The following is a 24,758-nucleotide window of genomic DNA, read 5'->3' on the forward strand; positions in this document are numbered from 1 at the left end:
GGAATGTCAATTGCTAACTTGGCAAACTTGAGGATTTAAGTTACAGCTGTGCTGTTTGTTTAATACAAAGGAGCCAGTCATGTTGAAGAGGCCGTTCCCTGCACGTAAAATCTTAAAGGCAAGAAGTGCCATAAATTAGATGTTATTCAAAGGCCTTTAAAAAGAATCCAGAGTTCTAATGAAAGTCAAACCAATGGAATGTGTAAAAGAGATTTGGTCGAACAGCAACCTAACATTCGTGCATTCAGCTACAGTCTTTAAATCTTTAAAGTGGGATTAATGAATATTAACATAAGTAAAAAAAAAAGCCTTTTCAATTATATAACCATAAAAGTGTGCTTGACAGAAGCACCACTCTCAAGTCATAGTTTCATAAAGTATGTGTTAATCTCTTTTGAAGGAGTTAAAAATATGATTGAACAGCAGAGTACAAATATTCAGATGGCCAGTTAATTGAATTCAGAATGAAAATGGTTTAGGGCTGTCCATCAAGGTGATCTATAGGTTTCTGTTTTTTAGACAACCGAACATCACAGGAAGGAGATGTTTCATACAGTCCTTGCTGTGTTCGTCTTTGAGGGTCGGCCATTCATTCAGTTCTCGCTCGTTTGCAGGCAGGTTTGATATAGTTGAAACCTAAAAATAGATTTTAACGATGTGAACATGCCATGCCACCAGATTTTCCACAGACTGCATTTTTAATTCGTTCACAAAGTTTACAGTGCACGAATATTGCTGCGAGACTAGTACAACATACCGGGGTAATAATATACAAGTAACATTACACAGGAAGAAGTTTTAACCTAATATGAAGGCTGTGCTTAATTTCAGTCGTGGTTTTTGGTGCGAGGCACCAGCACTTATTTTTGGGGGACGGCACTTATTTTCTGCCTCAAGCACTTACTGAGAGCAAAAAACACATATGGGAAAGAATGGGAAGAGAGAGAAACGAAAAAGCGTCACAAAGTGACAAAGCAGAAAGCTGCAAGAGTGAGCTGAAGGGGCAGGGAGTGGCTGTAAATGAAATAAATAGGCCCGAGATGGCTTCAGGATTACGCTGCCTCAGTATTCTGTGCTCGCACATTTAATTGCAGCAACCATGTGTTTCAGAGGGGAGCTTTGGGCACCAGCACGATTTTATTTACAAATTAAGCACTGTATAAAGGGAGTTATAAACCTTCAAGTTGAATAATGTTATTATTTACAGTGAGTTCAAATATTTACTGCCTTGAGGGGGACCTTGGTCAGTTAGTGCTCCGGCATGATTGCTTGGGATTCTTTGTAGACTTCCATTAGTGTGCTGATTTGAATTGCGTTCTCTTCATTTAAACTATCATAAGTGTCCTTAACATTTAGTTCATCATACCTAAAAAAAAAAAAAAAAAAAAAAAAAAAAAAAAATTGTGGCTGGGAGATGGAGATTTGTATTTTCACTCTTTTCTTCATTGTAAAATCATCGGTGGGACAGATTCCTTTACCTGTTCCACTTTTCCTGCTTTCGTCCTCCAATTTTTCTTTTCCTGGCCGTTTCACCTTTTTAATTGATTCCCACGTTGCTGTTTTTTGCTTCTTCACTGCTATGTTTTCTGGACTCACTTTATGTTTTAGATAAGCAGTAAATCTGCCACTTATTACTTTTACCACAGACCAGAATTTAAAATTTCAATTTTTATGTTCTTGATATTTTCGATTTAAGTATTTTTACAGCAATGTAATGATTGTGTGCTATCTCAAACAATGCCAACTTTAAGCAATATTTTAATTTTGCTGTGCTGCCACTCATTTTTATGTACATATCTGTAGTTTTCACTAATACAGAAAGTCAGGAGAACATGTAGGATGTAAATATATATTGCATTCGTGACATGATATACTTTATCTCAGAGTAAAATATTGTTTTAGAACAAATATTCTGGGATTTAAATGGATAAGATTGAACCGTAATGAATGAGTTTTTGAGCCACCACAATGGTACGATTTGTGCCCTCGCAGCTGTTGGTAGATTGCGATTCTGTTACCACAGTTTAAATAGTTGTGACAAGCCTGGACATCACTTTAAAACAGCCACTAGCCTAACTATACTTCATCCTAATAGTAGTGGTATGAAGATTTCTACAAGAAATGTATAATCTTGGTGGTTATTTCTTCTGATACGGACTATTGCAATATTTTCAAACACTCGTTTTTTTTAAATATCTGATAATATCCAGCATGCTGTACAAATAATGTAGTTCCACCAGTGTTAAATCGTTGATGAGTCAGTCATACAGCTCTAGTTTTACTTGAAGCTCACAGGCTTCCTGACCCATGCAGAGTCCTTCATAAAGTCTGCATAGCATTTTCTGCATAATTTCAGATGCCTGAGGCAATTATTGATTTTTGTGGGAACTCCAAATGGGACAGGAGTGTGGAAGGGGAGGAATAATGTACCTTCACTTGTTTTACTACTTGTGACTAGTCATGCAACATGTGATGAATCCCATAAGCATGGTGCACCCTTGACAACAATTACATTTGATGGTTTTAGCTGAGTGCTATGATGTTTGACTCTGGGCTCTATATTGTTCCCAAGGGTTTTGGCGTATAGCTCACATTACTATGAAAATTCCTCCCTTCTCTCAAAAGAAACACTTAGGGCCTCATTACGAGTGTGGCGGTCTTCAGACCCCCAAACTCACAGTGGCAGTCAGGGCCGGCACATTAAAACCCTGGTGGTCAGACCGGCAGGGTTTCGCCAGCACCTCAAGGATCCATGATCTCGGCAGCCTGGTGAAGACCGTAATCCGTGAGGGCAGCACTGCATGCAGCGCTGCCTTGCAGATTACGACCTTGTTCTCCGCAAGCCTATTGCCATGAAAAGGCTGGCAAACAACAGGTGCAGGGGACCACAGGGTGGCCCCTGCACTGCCCGTGCACTTGGCATGGGCAGTGCAGGGGCCCCCTACCCAGCACCATTGCAAAGTAGACAGTGAACATTGTGAAGGTGGTGGTGCACCCTGTGGGCTACGGCATTGCTTTCGGCTCGATTACGAGCTGAAGACAATGCTGTAGCCTGTTTCCCGCTAGGTCGGTGGGCAGAAACTGAGGTTTACGCCCACCGAGCTAGTGGGAAACTCTTAATAACTCCAGCAGGGTGGTGGACCAGCTTTCCCGTGTGCCAAACTTTAAATTAGGCCCTAGGTATCCTGAGAAGAGATCTTTCCATAGCGTGTTCGATTTCTGCACCATATTTCTACTATTGCTCAGGAAACTTGTCAGCTGGTTATAAAGACGAGAAAAGCATGCAGTCTGAATGCGCTGAACACATAAGACTAGGTTTGTGTGAAATATAATTCATGCGTAATTCACGTAATTTCAGGAATTTCTTGTTTCTTAAAATTCCTGAAATTATTCCATTATATGTATAATGTGCAACTCTTGTCAAATATATACCACAAGCACAAATAGCCAGAATGTGAGCAGCTGTTGCTCATGCCACTTGTGTTTTTTGCACTATTTTTTGCACAAAATGAGTCCTCACATTAAAAATTAACACGAGGACACATATTTTTCTAAAATATTGTGCTAATGACAGATTTGCATTTTGTGTAATCACGCTTATTTTGCATAATTTTCCCATGCTTTCACGTAAGTATGTGAAAGAGAATTATGCACATTTCGCACACACTTGCATTAAAACTCCCCTGAAACCATACTTCTTGCTCCAAATGAAATAAGGATCAAGTCCAATTCCTCTGCATAGTACACAGTGCAATAGTGGAACACAGGCCCACAATACCAGCAGAAGTATGTCAGGAACCTAAGAGTGGCAGCAATCCAGCGTAACAAACTGAACCCTTATCTCCTTTCTCCCTGAATGATGATTACTTTTCATCAAAATCTTCAGTGCTCTGAAGTAGCTTTTACACACAGAGTAAAACCAACAACTGGAGAACACATTCTGATGGTCTTTCTCTGGGGCTCTTGTTAAATGTTTTCCTGTGCAGCTCTGTTTTTAGTAGTCTTCTGCATGGGTGGTGGCTTTCCTGTCTTTGAATTGCTTTCAGGAAGATTGTTAAGAGATGCCCTGTGTAGAGGGCCTGGAGCCTGTACACCTGTTTTGGACTTTTAGAATTGAGGGGGCCCAATTTGTGAAAGCAGCTTAATCACTAACGGGCACTGGGAAATATTCCACTGCTATTGTTCTGAAACATTTAATGTGAAGGTTCTTCTGGCATATCATTTTTACATAATGGATTATGAGCTCCTACTAATTTCCCTTCTTTCTCTAGCAGCTTGCACCTTAGCTTGGGTGCGTCCAGTGGCCATAAAGATTTTCCATCCTTTGTCTTTAATCTCTGTAATATCTGGGAAAAGACAATCAGAGTCCTTAAACCCTGCTCTGCTTGAATATTACCCAACCGATCTTGGTTTTTAAACTCTGCCCGATTATGAAAATGATTTTGCTTGCTCAGAAGAAATGCCAAATAACTACAAAAATCACAGGCTTGGTAGACTTCACATTTTGACTTTCATATTTTCATGGGGCCAGGCCTTCTCTGTTCACTAAGATCTGTGAGCATTTATTGTTGTACAGTGCATAATTATATTTTATTTTTCTAATTAGTTTAACTTTCATTGATATTCTTAGAAACCTGATTACCCAAATATGTTATTCACTCTTTAGCCTATTTGTAGCCTAATGCAACATGCCTGTTTACCATGATGCTGTTAATTAAAAGAAATTCTTCTATTTTAATGGACATCGATATTGTATCCCCATAATTTTCCTAATTCTTCCATTTGTTGAAAATAAGGTTTGCGTGAGTAGTAGTATAATGTAATATCAAAATTAACATTTTGATATAAAGGACGATTTCAGCCTTTGAGTAACCCATCTTAATTTCAATGATATCTTTTTGTCAAAATGCTACAGTTAGAGGCTTAATTTTCAGACCATAAAAGAAAAAAACACTTTCCCCGTACCACAAGTTTTTGCTTCCGCTATAAAGTGAAGAGTTTTAAAATGTTTTGTGACATGTTCCCCAAATACAAAATGAGATATATACAACGAGGTCCTTGTTTACTTGGTCAAAAGTCTTTTCAGCATACATAAGTCCACATAAGGCAAATGGTATATTGCATGCTTATAATAGTAATTATTATTTTAAATATTATTGTGGCTATACTTTTATTTTGTTAAAATAGTCTGACAGGTACAATCAGTCATTGCATATTTTCTTTAGTCTCAAAGTATTTGTTTCAATAGCACTAGCAAGCATACATTATAAAATTCTATCTGTAACACATTTTACCAGCTCAAGTATTAAAAAACTTAAATATTGATTGCATTGACCTGGACAGCTGTCATGGCCATTAAACAGTCCATATACTGCATACAGTATGCGAATTAACATTTCTATGTGAGCCTGCCAGTGCTGCCGAGTATGCATCTAAATCGGATGTTTTCATAGTCTTATAGACTTATAGTATGTATTTATTCTTTTTGATTTCTTCAAGATAGTGGTGTATTCTTTAGTAATTCCTGGTAGGTAATTTTAGCTAGGTAATTTTAGCAAATAAAAATAGCTATGTCATCATTCATATGGTGACAAACCTTAACGTATAAAGTACAGTAAAACTTTTTGAAATCCCTATTGATTCTTATTACGTCCATATAGGAACTCTCTGGCTTCCCAGATTCTGAGAAAGTGTGTCTGATGAAAAAAGTACTTCTCGAAAACAAGATGTGGTTGTCTGAAGTTCTTCGTTGTCTTGAAATATGCTTGGATGCTGGGGAAGACACAGAGGGGGTCATTCTGACCCCGGCGGTCATGGACCGCCGTGGCCAGGGTTGGCGGGAGCACCGCCAACAGGCTGGCGGTGCCCCGCAGGGCATTTCTGACCGCGGCGGTTTGGCCGCGGTCAGAAGTGGAAAACCGGCGGTCTCCCGCCGGTTTTCCGCTGGCCAAAAGAATCCTCCATGGCAGCGCAGCTCGCTGCGCCACCATGGGGATTCTGACACCCCATACCGCCATCCTGTTCGGGGGTGTCGTGGGGCCCCTGGGAGCCCCTGCAGTGCCCATGCCAATGGCATGGCCACTGCAGGGGCCCCCGTAAGAGGGCCCCACTTTGAATTTCACTGTCTGCATTGCAGACAGTGAAATTTGCGACGGGTGCAACTGCACCCGTCGCACCTTCCCACTCCGCCGGCTCCATTCAGAGCCGGCGTCCTCGTGGGAAGGTTGTTTTCCACTGGGCTGGCGGGCGGCCTTTTGGCGGTCGCCCGCCAGACCAGTGGAAAACCCAGAATCACTGCAGCGGTCTGACGACCGCGGTGCGGTGTTCTGGCGGGGGTACTTTGGCGAGCGCCCTCCGCCGCCCGCCAAGGTAAGAATCACCCCCAGAGTGCCTCTGAGGGGTTCCCTACGTCATCAGTACTCACCCAAAGACATCAGCATTGTAGCAATGAGATGCAGAGGGAAAAGGAAGGGCTGCTACTGGAGTAGGCTTGTGCAGGTGCCGTGCTAGCGTGCATGCTATGTGAAAATGCGATCCTGGCCACCCTTTAGAAGAGCTGTACACAAATAAAATAGCTGCACACACATGGCCCCAAGGAGAGAAAGTAGTGCCCACTTAAGAATAAGGAGGAGTTTTTCACCTGTAGTAATCAGCCCTCTAAGGGTTTCTGCGAAGAGGGCTGTGGGATGACTGGGCAAATATAAAGGAAATCTAAAATTATGCCACTGTTGAAGAGCCTGCCAAGTACCTCACTTAGTATATAGTACATGATTTATATGCTGTATCGGACACTAGAAAAAATTAAGGGCCGCATCTCATTAAAAGAACAAGATGTGGGGGCCCTAAATACATGAGTGATGGTGGTGAAAGGAACAATGCAAACAAAAAAGAAGACAATAAATAGGTACAGAAGTTTGAGAACTCCAAATTTTACTTCAGTCTACAACCTGAAGACCGGGGTAGAACACATAATGTGCCAAACACAATCTGCACCTTGGTATTGAAAGTGGACACAACGGATGAAGTTTCTGTTTTATGGAATTACTTTGGTGGTAAAATGAAAAATGTGGGAATACAGCTTGTGGAATTGGCAGAATCAGGTGAACATGACCTAGTAACAAGGCAGCTAGCAAGAAAGGTCCATCTGTTATGGTTAATATCTCCAGAGTATATATTTTCTCCAACTTCATTTAGAACAACACTTAGGTGAAGGGAAAAGCTTCAAGCTATCAAAAAGTTAACTACCTATGAGGGGAGGCCTTTTTAGGTTACCAGCAAGCCTGCAGGTTGTGGGGTAAGAGAACTTTGATGTTTATGGACCCTGATGCCACATGCAAACATCTCTCTTCAAAGAGCACAAATATTAACAGCCTGAATAAGAAAGCGCACTTAAATGATCTGATTTGGTTGAGCTGTGTAACTTTGAGGTTGTGGGGCTGACCTGATGCAATTTGCCGTTTAAGTACAGGAAGAGCCAGCAATTCATGGATTGCACCTTAATAGGGTTGTCCCAATGACATACGTTCTGCAACTTATGTTTGATGTGATGTACATTTTATAATTCAACCTTCTTATTCTTTGAATACCTCCTACACAATATTTCACTCAGTTTTTCTATTCAGGTTGCAGTGTTTCCTGTAATGCATATTCTTTATCATGATGGGGAAATGTTTAAGTAGGCATCAAAAGTGCCCCATTTAATAGGCCCAAACTACCAAAACTGAGCCCACAGGTAACTCTAGATATGGGGTGAAATACTGTGGAATTCCACATTTCAAGCTCAGTGTGCCATCACACATTAGGAATTACCATGAATACTGCATCCGAATCCCACAGTAATTACCCATTTTTCCTGAGTTTCACACAGACAATTCAGCTGCTTTTTACAGCCAAAATGTCTGGATGAAGCTTGCTAGGTCCCTTAAGTTCAGTGGTTCTCATAATCATGATAAGTCTAGTAACTCCATATTTGATCAAAGCCTCTTCAACTAGAGCCGTCACATCAAAATGGGTTTTGCCCAATCAAGGCATCGCCACTACCGTTAACATACAACTGAGGTTTTAGTAGTCATCCTTGTTGTCCATTGTGCATATGGACATTCTAGACATGAAATTGTATGTGTCCTATTATTCAGTACTGCTTTATGTATGAAGGATTTCTATAGCCTGAACCTAGCCATAAAGCTATGGAGTGCTGTACAGAAGAAGAGGTTAGTGAGAATAAATTAGTGGAGCCTGACTTGTGCGTATATGGCATGTGCAGCGGACAATGGGTGGAAAGAAAAGAAGGGGCCAGTAGGGTTGAGGGAGTAAATCCTGGAGACAGGTTGGGCTGGGTGAAGTGAGGTGAGTGTGATCGGGACAGGGAAGAGAGCCAGTTTGGGACATTTTGTCAGGTGGTCAGCTACTGTAGAAGTTGTATGTAGATGAGGTTTTGCATGCAGAGTTGAGTCAATACTTTTAGGAAATTTAGGGGCAATGGACTGGTATGCCTGCCTGCTCTTTGTGTGCTTGGCCACCTGGGGAACTGAGAGGAGCACCTGATTACAGTTGGCTGCATTATCTTACCCCCTTGGAGTAAATGGAAGTGCCCTGAGTCTGCTGCATGGGGGGCTCAGGGTGCGGGTGCTCCTTGAGGCTCTTGCTCCTCACCACACATGGGGAGGAATAAGTAGGCGGGGCCACTCAGGAGAATACAGTGGAACGCTATAGGACTCCGGCCCCTGCATTGCAGTGTACCACGCGGCTTACCTCTGGTTAGGGTGACCAGGAATCTGAGGCATCAGTGGGGGAGCCCTCGAGAGCTGAGTTGTAGGAGGTCCTTCAGGGCGCTAGGGCGCTAGGGTGGTCACTGAGAACAAGATAGAGAGGATGGCCTTCAAAGTAAATCTACTGTGCACTGACCTCCACAAGGTCTCTGAGGGGGTCCACTTGGCTGAGGGGTCCATTGGGGAGCTTCAGACAGAGGTGGCAACGTTGAGGAAGCTGGTGGCTGTGGCCATGTCCTGGTCTGGGGCTCTCGAGGCTAGGGTGGAGGATGCAGAGGGGCAGTCCTGCCTCAATAATGTGCATCTGCTGGGGTTCCTGCAGGAGGCCGAGGGGGCAAACTCTGAGCAGTTTGTAGAGACTTGGATATGTGGCACTCTGAAGCCTAGTGGACTGTCCCCCATGTTTATTATTAAGAGGGCACACTGTGCGCTGGTGGCTCCGCTTCGACCTCCTCCGTGGGCCATCATAGCCCCTAACTTCCCCATATGGTGCTATACGCACCCAGGTTGAGAATGATCTCTGGGGGGGGCAAATCACATTTCTTTGATGACCCTGATGATGTGTGGCACTGACTGGAAGTCTGGAATAGGGTGCCAGAGGACCGGATCCTGGAGAACTTGAAACCTGAAATCAGCAGTTGTGGAGGTTTCTGATTGGAGGGTGAGTGGGGTACCGCCGGTCCCCTGAAAAGGATAATACAACCAGGTAGAGATTTTGGAGGATGGGACCGAGGCTTTGGCTCTTCAAGCCAGCTCTGGACCCAAGTTTGTTTCCTGGGGTTGACGATGAGACTAAATTCTGTCTTGGTTTGTTTCAACTTTAGGTAGACTTGGACATACTTTTAGGATGGTGGTGGTGGAAGTCCTCAGGCAGACAACGTTGTCACTTCTCTTGAAATTCCAAGAGAGCTGCATATCTACAACTGTAGCCAGACATAGGTGGCATGCCACAGTGTACAAATACTGGTTCCTGGGATCTAGCTTGCATAGGGTTATGTGTAAGTTTTTGTGATATATGTTAACATTCTCATAATACTGAATTTTAGGTTTTATGAAAGAATGAGATTGTTCCAAATTTCCAGTACCATAATCTTTTCACTGTAATAATTGTATGTTGTCTGCATAGTGGCACCACTAAATTACTCTAGTCCCGGGGCTCACTGCAGCTCCAGTTTATTTACGGTCCTGCTGCTGATATAACTATTCCGTCAAATGTGCCATAAATGGCATTTGAAAAAACTATTCTTTTTCTAAAGCCGTGAGGGAAAATACATAGGCAAGTGCCAAACTTTAGTTTGTCCTGGAACACCACTAGCACTAATTGGAGAACAACCAGCATAAACTGTGCCCTGTGTAGTCTCCAAGTGATTAGTTTAACTTTCCTGTTTGGAAGTAGTAAGAAACTTGCTGATTGTGCTTTGAAGTATTTCTGCAAATGAAAACTTGGAACATGTAGACCTTTAGAGAGCAGTACATTATGCAGCCAACCATCAGCACAAATTCTGGAGTGCTAGGTCCTCACATTTCCATGTTGAACATTTCCATGTGGTATATTGTTTTGATTTAGCACTTAAAAGCAGAACACTTTTATTATTGACTCATTTGTATGACAGCCGTGTTTAATTCTCCTCAATAGGAACGTGTTCAATTCACATTTCCCATAGGACAACTAGTACTCAAGTACGTTACGTAGGCCCTTTTTTCTCTGTCCCACCTGGGATTTTTGAAAGATACCTCACTCAAGACTAGGGTGATTCCTGTAATAACAGAGTTGCTGTGTGACATGGTTCCTTGATGTACAATCAATAAATCCAGAAGTTGTTCGAGAGGACACTTCTTCCATTCACCTACAAGATCCAAATGTGTCTTACGGATGAGGCAACAACTCATTCCTTACTTCAGAGGCCCTTATTATGAGCAACCCAGTTAATTGCATTAGGTGCAGTATCAGCTGCTACCACACATCACAATTATGAGTTTCGAGATGAATATTGGCAGGCTAAGCCTGCCAATATTTTTGGGGCGGTGATATCCAATAATTACCAGAACATGCAGATTTTGGGTGCGGTAAGCATCACAATCTTCATCTTATTGCCCACAAACTTGTAATTTGATTGGCATTTATCTCACCCGATAAATTTTGAATCACTGGAGTCGGCTATTATGAGGTACAGTAAATAACACACCAATTAGCGGGCCACTCTAAAAGGAGATTGCATTCCCCAGTAGAGAGAGGCAATTCAGCCTATAGTTTTGGAGGAACACCAGATATTCCTCAGCAGCCTCAAGCAGTAGTTGCATTTTTCTAAACAGAGAAAATTCCTAAATAACATACTTGAAGCATCAAACATGGACACTTCCCACCTAAGGTCAAACTTTTTGTTGAATGTCTGTAGGTAGATGGCCTGCTGTGAGATTTTATTGAATAATATTCTTGAGTCAATCAGTGTGGGAAGTGTAAGGTCCTGTTTAAAAGGGTACACTGGCTCTGTCATTGTTAAAACCCCATGTCGAAAGGGTTGTCTATCACTTCAGAGGGATTCGGAATAAGGCACGTGCATCTTGAAAGGAAAAACCTGAATTCTTGAACTATGCAAGTTGTTTGACTTGTTTCTGCTCTTTTTTCTTGAATATACAGATTGATTCAGTGATGTTCAACGTGTGGGACATTGGGGGCCCTGCAAGCATGTCAACAGTCAACCAGTGTTTCTTCACAGACAAAGCACTCTACGTGGTTGTGTGGAACCTGGCTCTCGGAGAAGAAGCGGTGGCAAAACTTCAGTTCTGGCTGCTGAGCATTGAGGTAGGAGAGTGCTGCCTTTACATTTCACACTCCATATCTCACTTGGGATTTCAGGCTTCTGTGAGCCTGCAGACACAGTATATGATGAACATATGTGCGTTCTTGGAAGACAAATTGGCATTGTAAACCAAGTAGTTTGATCAATTAACTAGCTTCAGCCTGTAGGATTTCACAGAAGGTTCCCACAAACAATGATCAAATTTGGCAAATGCAGGACTGCAGATGTTCAGACATTTAGCTGATTCGGCTGAGCAGAAGTGATTTTTATGCAGCACTACCATCTGCATGAGTCTTTTGTTTTTATAAAGGAAAGCTCTCTTACACAAAAGGATGTGTAGTTCACTAGGGGTGCCAATAGAGAACGTTTACCCCCCTTTTTGATCCTGGTTCATCCATTTTTAGGTAATCAGAATAAACATCATCCTATCAATAATAAAATGAAACATAAGACGGACAGCTTATTGTAATGCATGATGGATGTGATATGCCTGGATTTAGAGAGGAGAACCAATTATGTTATCACAGGTCACCCATTTGCACTGTTTCTTAGAAGTGAGTTTTTTGTTTATAATTTCAGTTAAGACAGGTTTTATGAATATATGGCGCCAAAGATGAGACCATCATACTTTCTTAAAACACGTATGACCAAGTACATTACTGAAAAGAGTCAGTCACCTTGAAATACCTCATGAAATTCCCTGATATCAGAAGGCAACTGAGCTCATATTACAGTACTTCTGCCACAAGTAGTTAGAGTGGCCTTTTCCTTATAATCATTTATTTCTTCCACGGCCCTCATTAAAGTGCGTCCAAGCACAATGACATGTCCTCATTTGCTATTTCTGTGTGACAACCAAAGTGCGTATCATCCTCACTGGAGATCTGATTCTCCCACCTTGCTAGCCATGAAAATACTTCTATATGAGCCATGGATCTGCTGCTCGCATCTGGATTGAATTGCCCCAAAACAGAATGAAATGTACCATAGATTGCATGAATGGTGGGCACAAAAATAACAACATTTTAAGACAATCTGCATTAAAATACTCTCACAAAGTGTATTCACATTATACATAACTCATATAAAATTGCTAGCTCAATTTACATGCCATATTTGGCCTTCAGTGTGCCATGACCGACATCCCTGGGATTTACATTGCTAAATGTTTTTGAAATATGCATTCAATTCTCCCACATCTTGTTGAAATTACCCCTGTATACCTCATCCTTTATTTTACATTAAATAGACCATGCAGTCTTCATCAAATTGTCCCTGCAGTCTGCGTAATATTGTCCCCACAATCTGCCCCACTTTGAGTGGTGGTTTTATATAGAATGGGCTCAGCAGCAAAATTGCCACCAGGGGCTACATGATTGGGGTGATGACACAAATTCACAGTCCTTACTTAAAGGCATTGTGCATAACCGATCAGTATTAATCAATTAAATGATGTATTTAGGGTACATTTCCATGCAGTTGATGTCCATTGCTGTTATGGCATGTTACAGAGAGTAGTTCAGCATGCGTTCTTTACGAGCATGGCTGTGCAGCGCTGCTGGAGATTGTACCTGTACGCCTTACATTTGAGGTTTCTGTCACTGACCGAAGTTTAATTTCTGGTTGTTTGAGTGGATCATGAATAGTATACATCCAGTGACATGTTAATTTCATATTTTTTTTGTGGGTGGTGGTATGTGTCAGTCTTTACCAGTCCCAGCATGTGCCATTCTGAAAGATCACTCCCTTACTCATGTGATTCGCAGTGCCCTCTTTTCCCCCTCCACCCTTTCACAGAACCTCACTATTAGCACACACATTGTCATGTGAATCTGAGTATGCCTACCTCACCCATATCATCCCACCATCAATCCTGGATCACCCATGTCATTTGTACCTTATGGGTGCACATCTTAGCTAATACTAGGCACTCCGAAACTCTTCACATTATACAAACTATTCCTAACCCAAGGGAACACAAGCTGCTCTTAAATCCTCCCCTAATGTTGGCGCCTCTCCCAACTTGCTGCCTTTAAGGTACTTCAAAAGGGTTATGGAAACATTAATAATTTTTGCAGCCTTCTCCCGCCAGGCTTTCGCCACAGGCCCTTCACAAAGACAGCTGTTTTCCATGACCCGGACTTTCTTGGAGGACAACTCCACCATCTATCCCCCATGGTGAATCTCCACACAATTCTGCCAAAAGGCAGTCTCAGCACAGTGTTTTCCATATTCATCTTTTCTCTAGCATGCTGTTCCTACTCATAGTGATGGTGTCACTAACTCTACATAACTCTATTGAGAGAGCCCACGATGACCTTTTCTTTGTCCGCTTCTACCTCGTTCACTCCTCTCTGTGACATTATCCTTTGCTTTGGCCTTTCTTACGACTGACCACTGATACTCAAATATTTTTCCTGCCGCACCATACACCGCTGCCCGCTAGTCACAGCTGCCTTTCTGCTATTAAGTACAATGGGACACAGAGGGTGAGGCAGAGGCATGCTTACCTTCCATTTCAGAGGGAAATGGTGCAACTAGGGAAAGGAGAGTGACCCAGTCAGAACTAGACGCTGGGAGGGGGTGGATATAATCTGTAATTTGCAGTGTTCATATGTGGCAAGGCCAGACATGAAAACTAATCATCCCTGCCCCATATGTTCAAACCAGCCCCACACTGCAGGAGACAGTGAGCACATTGGGCATCTGGGCATAGTTGGGTCAAGGCAGCACATCCTGCTCTGAAAGCAGCCGCTAATCTGTAGCTTCCAGGGAAATGCCAGAATAGTAGAATTACTCAATGTGGCCTTGCTTTGGGAGCACAAGGAGTTGGTAGGTGAATTGAAGAGACAGAAAAAATGAAGAGTTGTAGAGTCAAAATTGAAAGGTCAAAAAACACTGTAGTTAGTTCAGGAAGAAAAGAGAAAGGACAAAAGAAGAAGAATGAAAAAAGGGTGATGCAAAAAGTACAGATAGAAAATGCTGAAAAGACAAAATCGAAATGCTTTATCATATATCACTGTGGAGTGGGTTTTCAGATTAGGATGTTTTGAAAGGAACCAGTGTGAATGTGTACATAACATATTTACAATTTCTAGCACAATTCAACAAATCCCCTTGAATCCTCCAGAGTCTACTCAATCCTACAAATCACATGAGGTACGTTTTCGTATGCCTTAGGCAGTATCTCTACCATAGATTTGCTTTCTGCTGCATTTTGGTGCACGGATTTTTGTCCTGTATGCTGTGCCTGCCAGCAAACAGCTGTTAACACCTGCCCTCCAGTTCCCAGCATTGCAGGGCTCAGCCCTTTTCGTGATTCAGTTGCAGACTGCATGAAACCATGAAAGGAAACATAGCAGTCTGCCAAAACTCTGGCGGTGAGAATGATTTCCTCTGTCACTTAATGCATGCCTTACACCCATAACCCTAATATTAAATCAAAATTTCAAGCAAACTCGTAGTTTGTCTGTATATTTAAAACAGAACTGGTTTTTCTTCGACTAGTATTGTCAAATAGCACTTGTGGCATCGTAGCACCTCGCTACGCTCTGTGCCAAGTATGACCCTCCTTTGTATACCTCTGCTCTGTGAAAATATGCCCCATACATGCCAATAGACCTGATTCAGGTTGGGAACGCCCGATTTCTTTAAGCTAAACATGGCTTTATTTTGGCTGCCTCGCGCCTGAAATTGCCCCTGCATGAATAGAAGTAAATGGGGGAAAAATCCTGTATTAATTTTTAAAATCTCCCACTTCTAAAATGTTGTCATGCATGATGTACCTTCATTATTTATTACGCAGCGTCTGCCCCTGTTTTGTAGATGATAAAGCTAATGATACTTCTATCACCTACACGCCATGATCTCAGGACTCTGTTAGATTGCTACTGAACATGCTGTCATGTTTCAAGATGCCAAGTATTGTATATCAGAGTTATTTTTGCTTCAGAGTTTGGCTCTAACAGAAGAACCCTGTCCATTCCTCTTGCGGGAAATGGAATATTGACAATGGGAAGGTGACCTGAGCAGTGGAGGCCAGTGGACCTAGCCTCCAGGCAGTGCACTACACATCCTATTTACACACCCTCCAACCTGAAATAAAAAATAACCAAATGTAAGAAAAGCTGCTCATCCCAACAAATGGATTCCCTGGGCCCTTATAATGGGCACCAGAAATGGGAGGAAAAGGAGACACTTTTGGGATGTCACTTGACACGCCTGTAAGAATATGTACACAATTGTAATAATGAGATAGATCCGACCACATACAATATTAAATAGATATTTATTCACCCATCTCTGTGAGAACAAGGGTTAATCTTGGAATGCATGTCTGTGTGTGTGTGTGTGTGTGTGTGTGTGTGTGTGTGTGTGTGTGTATATATATATATATATATATATATATATACACACACACACACACACACACACACACACACACACACTTCCACACACAGCAAACCTGATGGAAAGAAGGTACAACCATGCTCATGTCTATACGTTCAGCAACTTACAGAGAGCCACGGATGCCTTTGATGTGGACAACTGTTCAACAGTTCCAATCCATCACCTCTGAAACAATGGATTTTCAAGTTGCTCAAACACTTGCCAATTGCTGTGGTGCGGATTGTGAACTTCAAGAGAAAAATCCCTATCTCTCCTATAGACCATTGCTTATCTGCACACAGTTCATACGCTCTCGTCTGATAGAAACAACAAACATGATCAATCTCCCCTTGCTTCCTAAAGTCATTTCTGGCCATTAAGACACACCATTATCACCTGCCTTCCTGGAATAATATTTGCAATCCCTATCACTGGCAAACTACTAACCTGTCTTCAACCGCCTCAACTCTAGCACAAAGAATGAAGAATAGACTCCATGACCTTCAGGATTCAGGCCTGCAAGGAGCACTGAACCAATGATAGCCAACATAGTGAAGAGCCATTTCTTAACATGGTCAAGCAAGTTCTTAAACCTCCTGAACTCCATACAGCCCACAACACAGTTGACCACAGAAAGCTATGTGAATGGCTTGAACAGTGAATGATAAAGGTGGATCGCCTCTGTAATGAGTCAAAACGTTTCTCACTAGTTACCAAAACAAATATACAGTCACTTGAGTTTTCCACTTTGCTAGTGTCTTGTGCCATATACCAAAGATCACCCACTCTCTTGCCTACTGTTCAGCATCTTCATATGCTCCCTGCCACAGTTCCTTCAGCAGAGCCATGAGACTGTCCAACTGTATGCTGATGACCCCAAATCTACTTTGAATTGCATAAGATGCCAGAGACCTCGGGCAACAGTATTTAACAGTTGTACAGTGTATTTCACTGTGTGAAGAAGAGTTTTTGCTTATGAATAGAGCCACCAAAAACAAGGTTTCTGGTAATGAGAGAAACAAGGCCTGAATCATTACCCTTTAATTACCACATTGGTGTTGCTGCAGTTAGGGGTGTATACCCTCTGCATCAGCCTGACTGAAATAGTAGGAAAACAGTAGACTTTTTTACAAAGAAATAATTTAGTGATTTTATTTAAGAATACACACTGAACCCATCAATGGTGACATTCAATGGCAAACTTAAAAAGTATTGTAATGAAAAAATAGCACTAGTAACTCTTTAGACAGGGACTTCATTGGTAAATGTACTTATCATGGAAGCTACACGAATTTTTGATACATTGACAGGAATGTCCCCTACAGAGATGCTAAAATACCCCCCAAAATCTGCAGCAAGCATCTGGCTCTGGGCTTGTAGCTACAGCCCTGGCTTTGTGAATACAAGTGTGATGTATCCCTCATATCCTGCTAGCACATGCGGTTACTGCTAAACCCACTCAACACTCACCATTCCAACAGTGGCAAAATGTTTGTAAGCTCTGGAACTTTCAATGCCACATGACCTCACGTGGGACTTTGCAAGCTTATCGAGCTAGTCTCAATTCACATGTAACTTCCTGGGAAGAAACACCAGATGTCTACAGTGGAACACTTCATAAATCTTCAAAACACAGGATGTAGCTCTCACATCCTACCTGTCTTAGCAACACTTGATGCATCATTGCCTACACCAGCACACCTAGACTACAAATTGGCTGGAATTTGATGTAGAGATGCAAGTAGGGCTCAGAAGCTACAATTCTGGCCAGTATCCCTGCACCTAATTCTAGCGGTTATGATTTTTTTCATTGGAGTGGAAGGTAACAGCTTGGACACAGAGAAACTCCGGTTTTCCGCCGGCCCTGTTATGAGTTTCTGCTGTGTCTGTGGGCAGAAACAGCATTTTCGCCCGCTGGACCAGCGGAATACTCACCACAACATTGACACTGGCTCGTAATCGAGCAGGCGGCAATGTTGCGGTGCGTTGGGTGCAGCTGCACCTGTAGCACTTTTCACTGGCTGTAATTCGGGCAGTGAAAAGCACAACGGGGCTGTCCATGGGGGCCCCTGCACTGCTCATGCCAAGTGCATGGGCACCCGACACCCCGTTCCTGCCAGCCTTTGCATGGTGGTGGGACTGCCATGCAAAGGCTGGCAGAAAGGGTGCTGATAATCCAAAGGGCAGCGCTGCTTGCAACGTTGTCCAGGCGGACTGAGACTGCCAGCACCGCCAGCTTGTCGCCTGGCGGTAACCTGGCAGTGCCAGCAGTCAGACCTTGGCGGCTCTGCCACGGTCGTAATGTGGAGACCGGACCGCCGCCAAAGCAGCTCATAACCACCAGAGTCTTAATGAGGGCCTGAGTCCTTTACTGGTGTGTATTCCCCCTTTCTGTTGTTAACCTTTTCCTCCTGCTTTGAGCAGGCAGAAAGTGTCAGCAGACGGGTTACAGGCAAGTTATGGGGGGGGGGGCAATTGTGGGAGGGTTCATCTGGGCAGCTTGCTGTCTGTCCAGTGGGAGCATTGTCTGGAGTTTGCAGACCAAATAATTCCAGGCCTGGAGAAAATGGAAAACTTAATGTTGTCTGGAGCAAGATCTCCTCTGCTTCAGTCATCTCATAACCAGGCCCATAAAGAGCTTCTCAGTTGCATTAGAATGACCCAATAGGTGGTACATCTTTCTCTGTTCAAGTGGCCAAACTATGGAATTCATTACCCCCAAATATAAGATCCACAGATTACTATCTCATTGCAGGTTAGTGGCAGTTGCTGCCAGGGGCTCTTTTTGATTGATTTTATCTTGACTCATAAACTATCTATTTTGACGAGAAAGATGTATTGCACTGTTTTGCACTTAACGTCCTTGTCGCTGTCCTACTCGCCTGTTAGAGCTAGAGGTCACCATTTTGAGAGGTAGCAGTCTAGTAGCTTGATCACAATTCTATTTATGACATATGACAGCGCAACCGTACAGAAGGCAGGCAGGGATAACAGAGCAAGTTGCATCTAATAATAATGTTGTGTTCTGCTATCTGGGCAATGCTTGATCAATTGTCAAACATAATTTGGATTTTTTGGAGTTCCTGGAGCCTTACACACCACACTTTGTACTCCTACTGGAAACATTGCTCCAAGATACCTCTAATTCTGATCTAGTATTAGCTCTGCCTGAAAGTTATTCCATCAGCAGACTTGATAGGCTTGGTAAACGAGGTGGTGGGCTTGCAATAGTACACCTCGTTTCTTAAAGCGTAATTTTAGACCCACTTATCATTGCTAATTGTGAAGCCCTCTCCTTCAGGTGTAAAATCTCAGATAATTTTACCATGCACAAACTTTTAATCTATGGGCCCCTGGGTGCAAAGGCCCATTTCTTAGACGGAATGTGCACTTCCAGCAACATCATGGTACAGTAGTCAAACTATATTGCTTCAAGTTGGAACTAAAAGTCAAGTGGCCACTCACAAAGCTGGTCATATCCTAGACGGGATTTTTTCAAACAATCCCAGTCTTTTCTGTAATGGCACACTACCCCTGATCTGGTCGAATCATGTGGCAGATCAGTTTAATCTTATTACCCAGCGGCCATCCTTCGATACAAATAAGGAAACGCAATTTAAAATGGTAAGACTTTGGAAAAAGTTAAATAAGTTGACCCTGGCAGAGTGCCTCGAGCTGACAAAGCCAGATTTGGGCAATGAGCCCAACATAGCAGCTGCAAAATATCACAAATTACCAAACTCAGAGAATCTGAAACTTTTGAATTTCCCTAGAAGCCGACTCTCTGCCTCCTGGTTTTCTCCAGCACTTATTGCCCTGAGACAAATGTTGTAGACTAGAGAGGATGTGCCGGTGTGATTATAGTGAGTTTCGAAAAAGCAATTATAGGAAAGCCATTAGAGAATATAAAATATTAAGTTTAGAGGAGAAGTCAAAATATTTCACTGCTAAAATCGAAGCAGCATCTAATTCCTCAAAAGAACCTTTTAAGTTTCTTCAATCTCTTCCAAGCCTGGCTTGCTCTTTTAGCAACCCTCCCAGTCAGGAATTTTGGGATAACTTGATGAACTTTCTTAAACATAGGGACGAGTCAGTGTATAGAGAATTCAATACTTCCTGTTTCCCTTCATCTGCTGCTTGCAAGATGTTGACTTAGAAAGCGGATCTAGCTGATTTTCCACTGCTGACCAACGACTTAACAACCAGACTGATTGGCCAGGTAAAGTCAGGAGCACTTTCAGATCCATGCCGCCAAGGATAGTTCAAGATCTTGCTGCTAATCTTGTGGCAGTTTTGACCGTTTTGTTGAATGTCATAATTTCGTCTGGATCCTTTCCTTCTGAGTGGAAAAAGGTCTCTATTCTACCTCTGTTAAAAAAAATTCCACATTAGACCGAACTGAGTAGAAAAACTTTCCCCCGATTTCGCACCTTTCATTTGCTGCAAAGCTCTTAGAAAGGTTTATTAATATGAGCTTATCTGAATAGCTGGAAGCAAGTGATGTTTTGGATAATGCACAATTCGGTTTTCAGACAGATTTTAGCACGGAGTCTCTGAGGATATCAGAGACATTAAAGATAACAGAGATAGAGTGGCAGTGGTCCTTTTGGGTCTCTCCACCACCTTCGTTATAGTGTGTCATACGGTCCTGCTAAAAATGACTGAAATTGGGATCTGTGGAGCAGCCCATAACCTCATTACTTCTTTTTTAAGCAACAGAGAGCAGACGGTGGCCCTTGGGAATTTTCACTCTAAACCTTTTTCCCCTCCCTTGTGGAGTTCCCCAGGGGTCGTCACTAAGTCCTAAGCTCTTCAACATGTATGTAGCACCCTTGACTAAATTTATCCATTCCTATGGCTTTGCAACAGTTACATACACCAACAAGACCCAGCTAGAGGTATCAGTTTCTGGAAATGTGGAGGAGGTGGCAGACAGATTTAACAAATGTATGAATGCCTTTGTGAAATCAATGACCTACAATTGCCTGAAATTAAATTCTGACAAGACTGAAGTACTTATTTTTGGAAAAGAGACTACTTTCTGGTGTCATGTATGGTGGCCCCGCATCCTAGGTACTACTCCTGTGCCAGTGACCAATGTAAGAAATCTGGGTGTAATTTTTTATGCTGATCTCTCCTTCAGAGATCAGGTTAATAAAGTGGTGTCTTCTTCTTAGGTCACTGAGGAAAGTTTTACCTTGTGTTTCCTTTCAGGTACAAAACACTGTAGTTGTTACTCTTGTCCTTTCCAGGATTGATTACTCCAATGCCCTGTACATGGCCATGCAATATCCAGCTCTAAGGAAGCTTCAGACTCTACAGAATGCAGCTACTGCCTAAATATTTGTCAGTGTCAAGTAACCTACGGGAACTTCACTGGCTCCCTGTAAAGGAAAGAGTGGATTTTAAGGCACTCTGTGTAGCTCACAAAACCCTGTCTGAGTCCAGAGGTCTCACAAGAAAAATAAGGTGGTATCGACCTCATAGAAATCTCAGATCGGCTCCATCTTTTTCAGTCATGGTTCCAAGGATACATACAGCTTCTTGGGGTCGTCGCAGTTTCGTGTATACCAGCTGTGAAACAAAATGCCTCTGCATCTCAGAAATCAAACTTATCTCCTCACTTTTCGAAAACAATTGAAATATTGGCTTTTTCCTTTGTCCCGGTCTGTCTAATTAGGGCTATGTTCCCCTGCTGTTTTTGCCTTAGCCATTTTCCTTGGATTCCTAGTGCAAAGACACCCACGGTTATTCATGCGCTCTATAAATTATATCATGCCATAAATCAATCATCTTCAGAAGACTACTCAAGAGTGGTCTCTTTCCTACATACCCACCATATTGAAACAGCAATGGACTGCCTATCCCTGTATATGTAAACATTTATAATTTCATTATATGTATATATCTAGATATGTGTATTCCTGTGTACAACTAGGTATAATTATTTTATCTTACAACATATGCATACTCTTTACACCTGTTTTAACGAATGTATATTTTGTTTACAGTTAAATGTATATATGTATATATGTGTAGATGTATGAGTATATATATGTATATATATATATATATATATATATATATATATATATATATATAATATTAGTCCTACTGTACAAGTGGAAAAAGAAAAAAACACACTCTCTCTATCCTCTATTCTCCACTCTTACTCATCCCAAACCCATTCTACTACTGTGATCTCTACAATAACCCTTCCTGGACTCTTCCCTCCTCTACCCTTCCTGGCTCACCCCAATGCACAGTTTACTACTATGATCTCCCAAACAGCCCTACTAAATTCTCCCTCATTTATCTCTCATTTAACTCATCCCAAACCCTATTTTATTACTATGATCTCCCCAATCCCTTTCTACAGACTCTCCCCTCCTCCTTCTCTCCTTTACTCATCCCAAACCTCATCTTGCTACTATGATCTCCCAATCAACACTTGTGGATTCTTCCCTCCTCTATACCTCCATTATTCTATTCAATCCAACTAACAGACTCACGTCCTACTCTCAAATTAAATCATACTTCCCTATTCTAATAAATACTGTACTCGTATTCCCCTACACTAATTCACCACTAATCCTTTTGGTTTCTGGAGTAGCGTGCTAGTCGACAAAAGTGCTTCAACACCTCGTCAGGGGTAGTAAGTGCTATATAAATGCAATTACAATTACAATCATACCAACTCTGCAATGTAGGAAAGGTATGGATGAACCTCGGTCAGCTCTGACCCCTATCCTGAGCAATATTTTTAGGCCTGAGCCTAGGAGAAAAGGGCTAACCAAATTCTGTTTGGCATGCATGCTTTTTGAGCCAATTTGTGTTGCCAAAATACATTTATTTGTTAGGATTTTCAGTAAAAATGCACAATTATTTTTAATGGAATTCTTTGGCCAGTTTTGGGCATTTAAGATGTCCACAAGACCCTTCAACATAGTAGCTCAGTCACCTTGCTTTAGGTCAGCCAGACATATCAAAGTGTTCATACATCATGAATACTTTAAAAAAGTTGCAGGGTTGGTGTAGAGACTAAATGATACACACTAAAAAAAGGTGTATCTTTGTTGCCCTCAACTGCACTAACTTCGGAATCAAAATCAGATTTAATAAAGATGTAGATCAAGCCAGGACTAAATACAAAGGAAGGCAAAAAGAATGTATGTATCTATGTATGTATCCATGCATATGGTATTTCCTTAGTGGAGCGCGGTCTGGGAGCAAAGACAAGCTTAAATTCACCAAAGATTCGGAGACCACAATGGATTTTGGATGGTTAATACATTGTGATGTAGTTTCTTTAAAGATATTATATTTCTACTGGGGTGGGCCTGATGGATATGGGATGGGGCATAGACGGAAAAGGCCTGTTATGTTGTTTTTGCCAAGAGGCACTTTAGTTCTTTAACTCTCCATTGTAGATGATGTAGTGTTACACTTAGGCCCTCATTACAACCCTGGCGGTCGGTTTTAAAGCGGCGGTAATACCGCAAACAGGCCGGCTGAAAAAAACATGGGATTACGACTGTGGCGGAAACCGCCAACATAGACAGCCACTTTAACCCCACGACCGCCACGGCGGTATAAACAAACAGCTCGGCGGTAACCGCCAACAGACAGGCGGAAGACAATGTACCGCCCACCCTATCACAAGATGCCTATCCTCCACCTTTTCCGGGGCGGAACCAACGTGAACAAAAACACGGTGGAAACAGTATACAGAAGGGAAAACATGCACCTCTCCACACCCCACGAGGAACAGGACACCATGGGGCCCGAATTGCAGATACTGCTGATGCTGGTCTTCCTTCTCTTATATCAGGAGCACCAACGACGGCAGCGACTACCCCGGTGAGTACTGCACCTACAACACAGGGGAGGGGAGGGAAAATAGAGTGACACACACACGCAACACCCCACCCCCACCCACAACACCATACACACAAATACATGCAGCAACAGTACACATACACCCTCCCACCCCCTGGAAGAACGCAAGGACAAAAGGAATTGATTTCAACGAATGTAATCATGTTAAATCTCATTATCAAAGTTCAAAATCCAGTAAACGCAATTATGTACACCAACTACACAATTCCGGATAGTGCACCATGTCCGTGGACCACTGTCCGTGGACCACTGGGCCCAAAATGCATGGGCGAAGCCCAAACATGATACCTGACTGGAAACGGAGAGAACACTGCTGGGGCATCAGCTCAAAATGAAACAGGCACCTCAGGGGGAAAGGGAGGGGGGGACACCTCAGCCAGATGAACGCACGACGCCACTGCTTCACGAGGGGGCTCCATGCCCATTGATGTATCCTGGGGAGTGCAAAGCCACAGTCTCTCCAGTGGGTGCTTTGCCCACTGCTTTATCCTGGGGAGTGCAAAGCCACAGTCTCTCAAGTCTCTCCAGTGGGTGGGTTGCCCACTGCTTTATCATGGGGAGTGCAAAGCCACAGTCTCTAAAGTCTCTCCAGTGGGTGGTTTGCCCACTGCTTTATCCTGGGGAGTGTAAAGCCACAGTCTCTCAAGTCTCTCTAGTGGGTGCTTTGCCCACTGCTTTATCCTGGGGAGTGCAAAGCTACAGTCTCTCAAGTGGATGCCTTTCTCCACTGGTTCTGGAGGGGGCTTTGTACCCAGAGTGCTTCATCCTGCCAAGGACTGAGGTAATGGATGCCTTTCTCCACTGGTTTTGGAGGGGGATTTGTGCCTAGAGTGCTTCATCCTGCCAAGGACTGAGGTAGTGGATGTATCTCTCCACTGGTTCTGGAGGGGGCTTTGTGCCC

General features: G+C 42.7%; 1 protein-coding gene across 3 annotated transcripts in view; it reads left to right on the forward strand.

The window, feature by feature from the left end:
- The window catches only part of LRRK1 (leucine rich repeat kinase 1), a 654,776-nt gene that overhangs the window by 423,208 nt on the left and 206,810 nt on the right, over positions 1 to 24,758 (forward strand). For all 3 annotated transcript variants that reach the window (XM_069222803.1, XM_069222801.1, XM_069222802.1), the window contains exon 16: positions 11,407 to 11,571. In XM_069222803.1, coding sequence (XP_069078904.1) covers positions 11,407 to 11,571 — 165 coding nt within the window. The remainder of the gene's footprint in view (positions 1 to 11,406; positions 11,572 to 24,758) is intronic.

Source organism: Pleurodeles waltl, chromosome 3_1 (genome assembly GCF_031143425.1).
Source record: "Pleurodeles waltl isolate 20211129_DDA chromosome 3_1, aPleWal1.hap1.20221129, whole genome shotgun sequence".
Lineage (NCBI taxonomy): Eukaryota > Metazoa > Chordata > Amphibia > Caudata > Salamandridae > Pleurodeles > Pleurodeles waltl.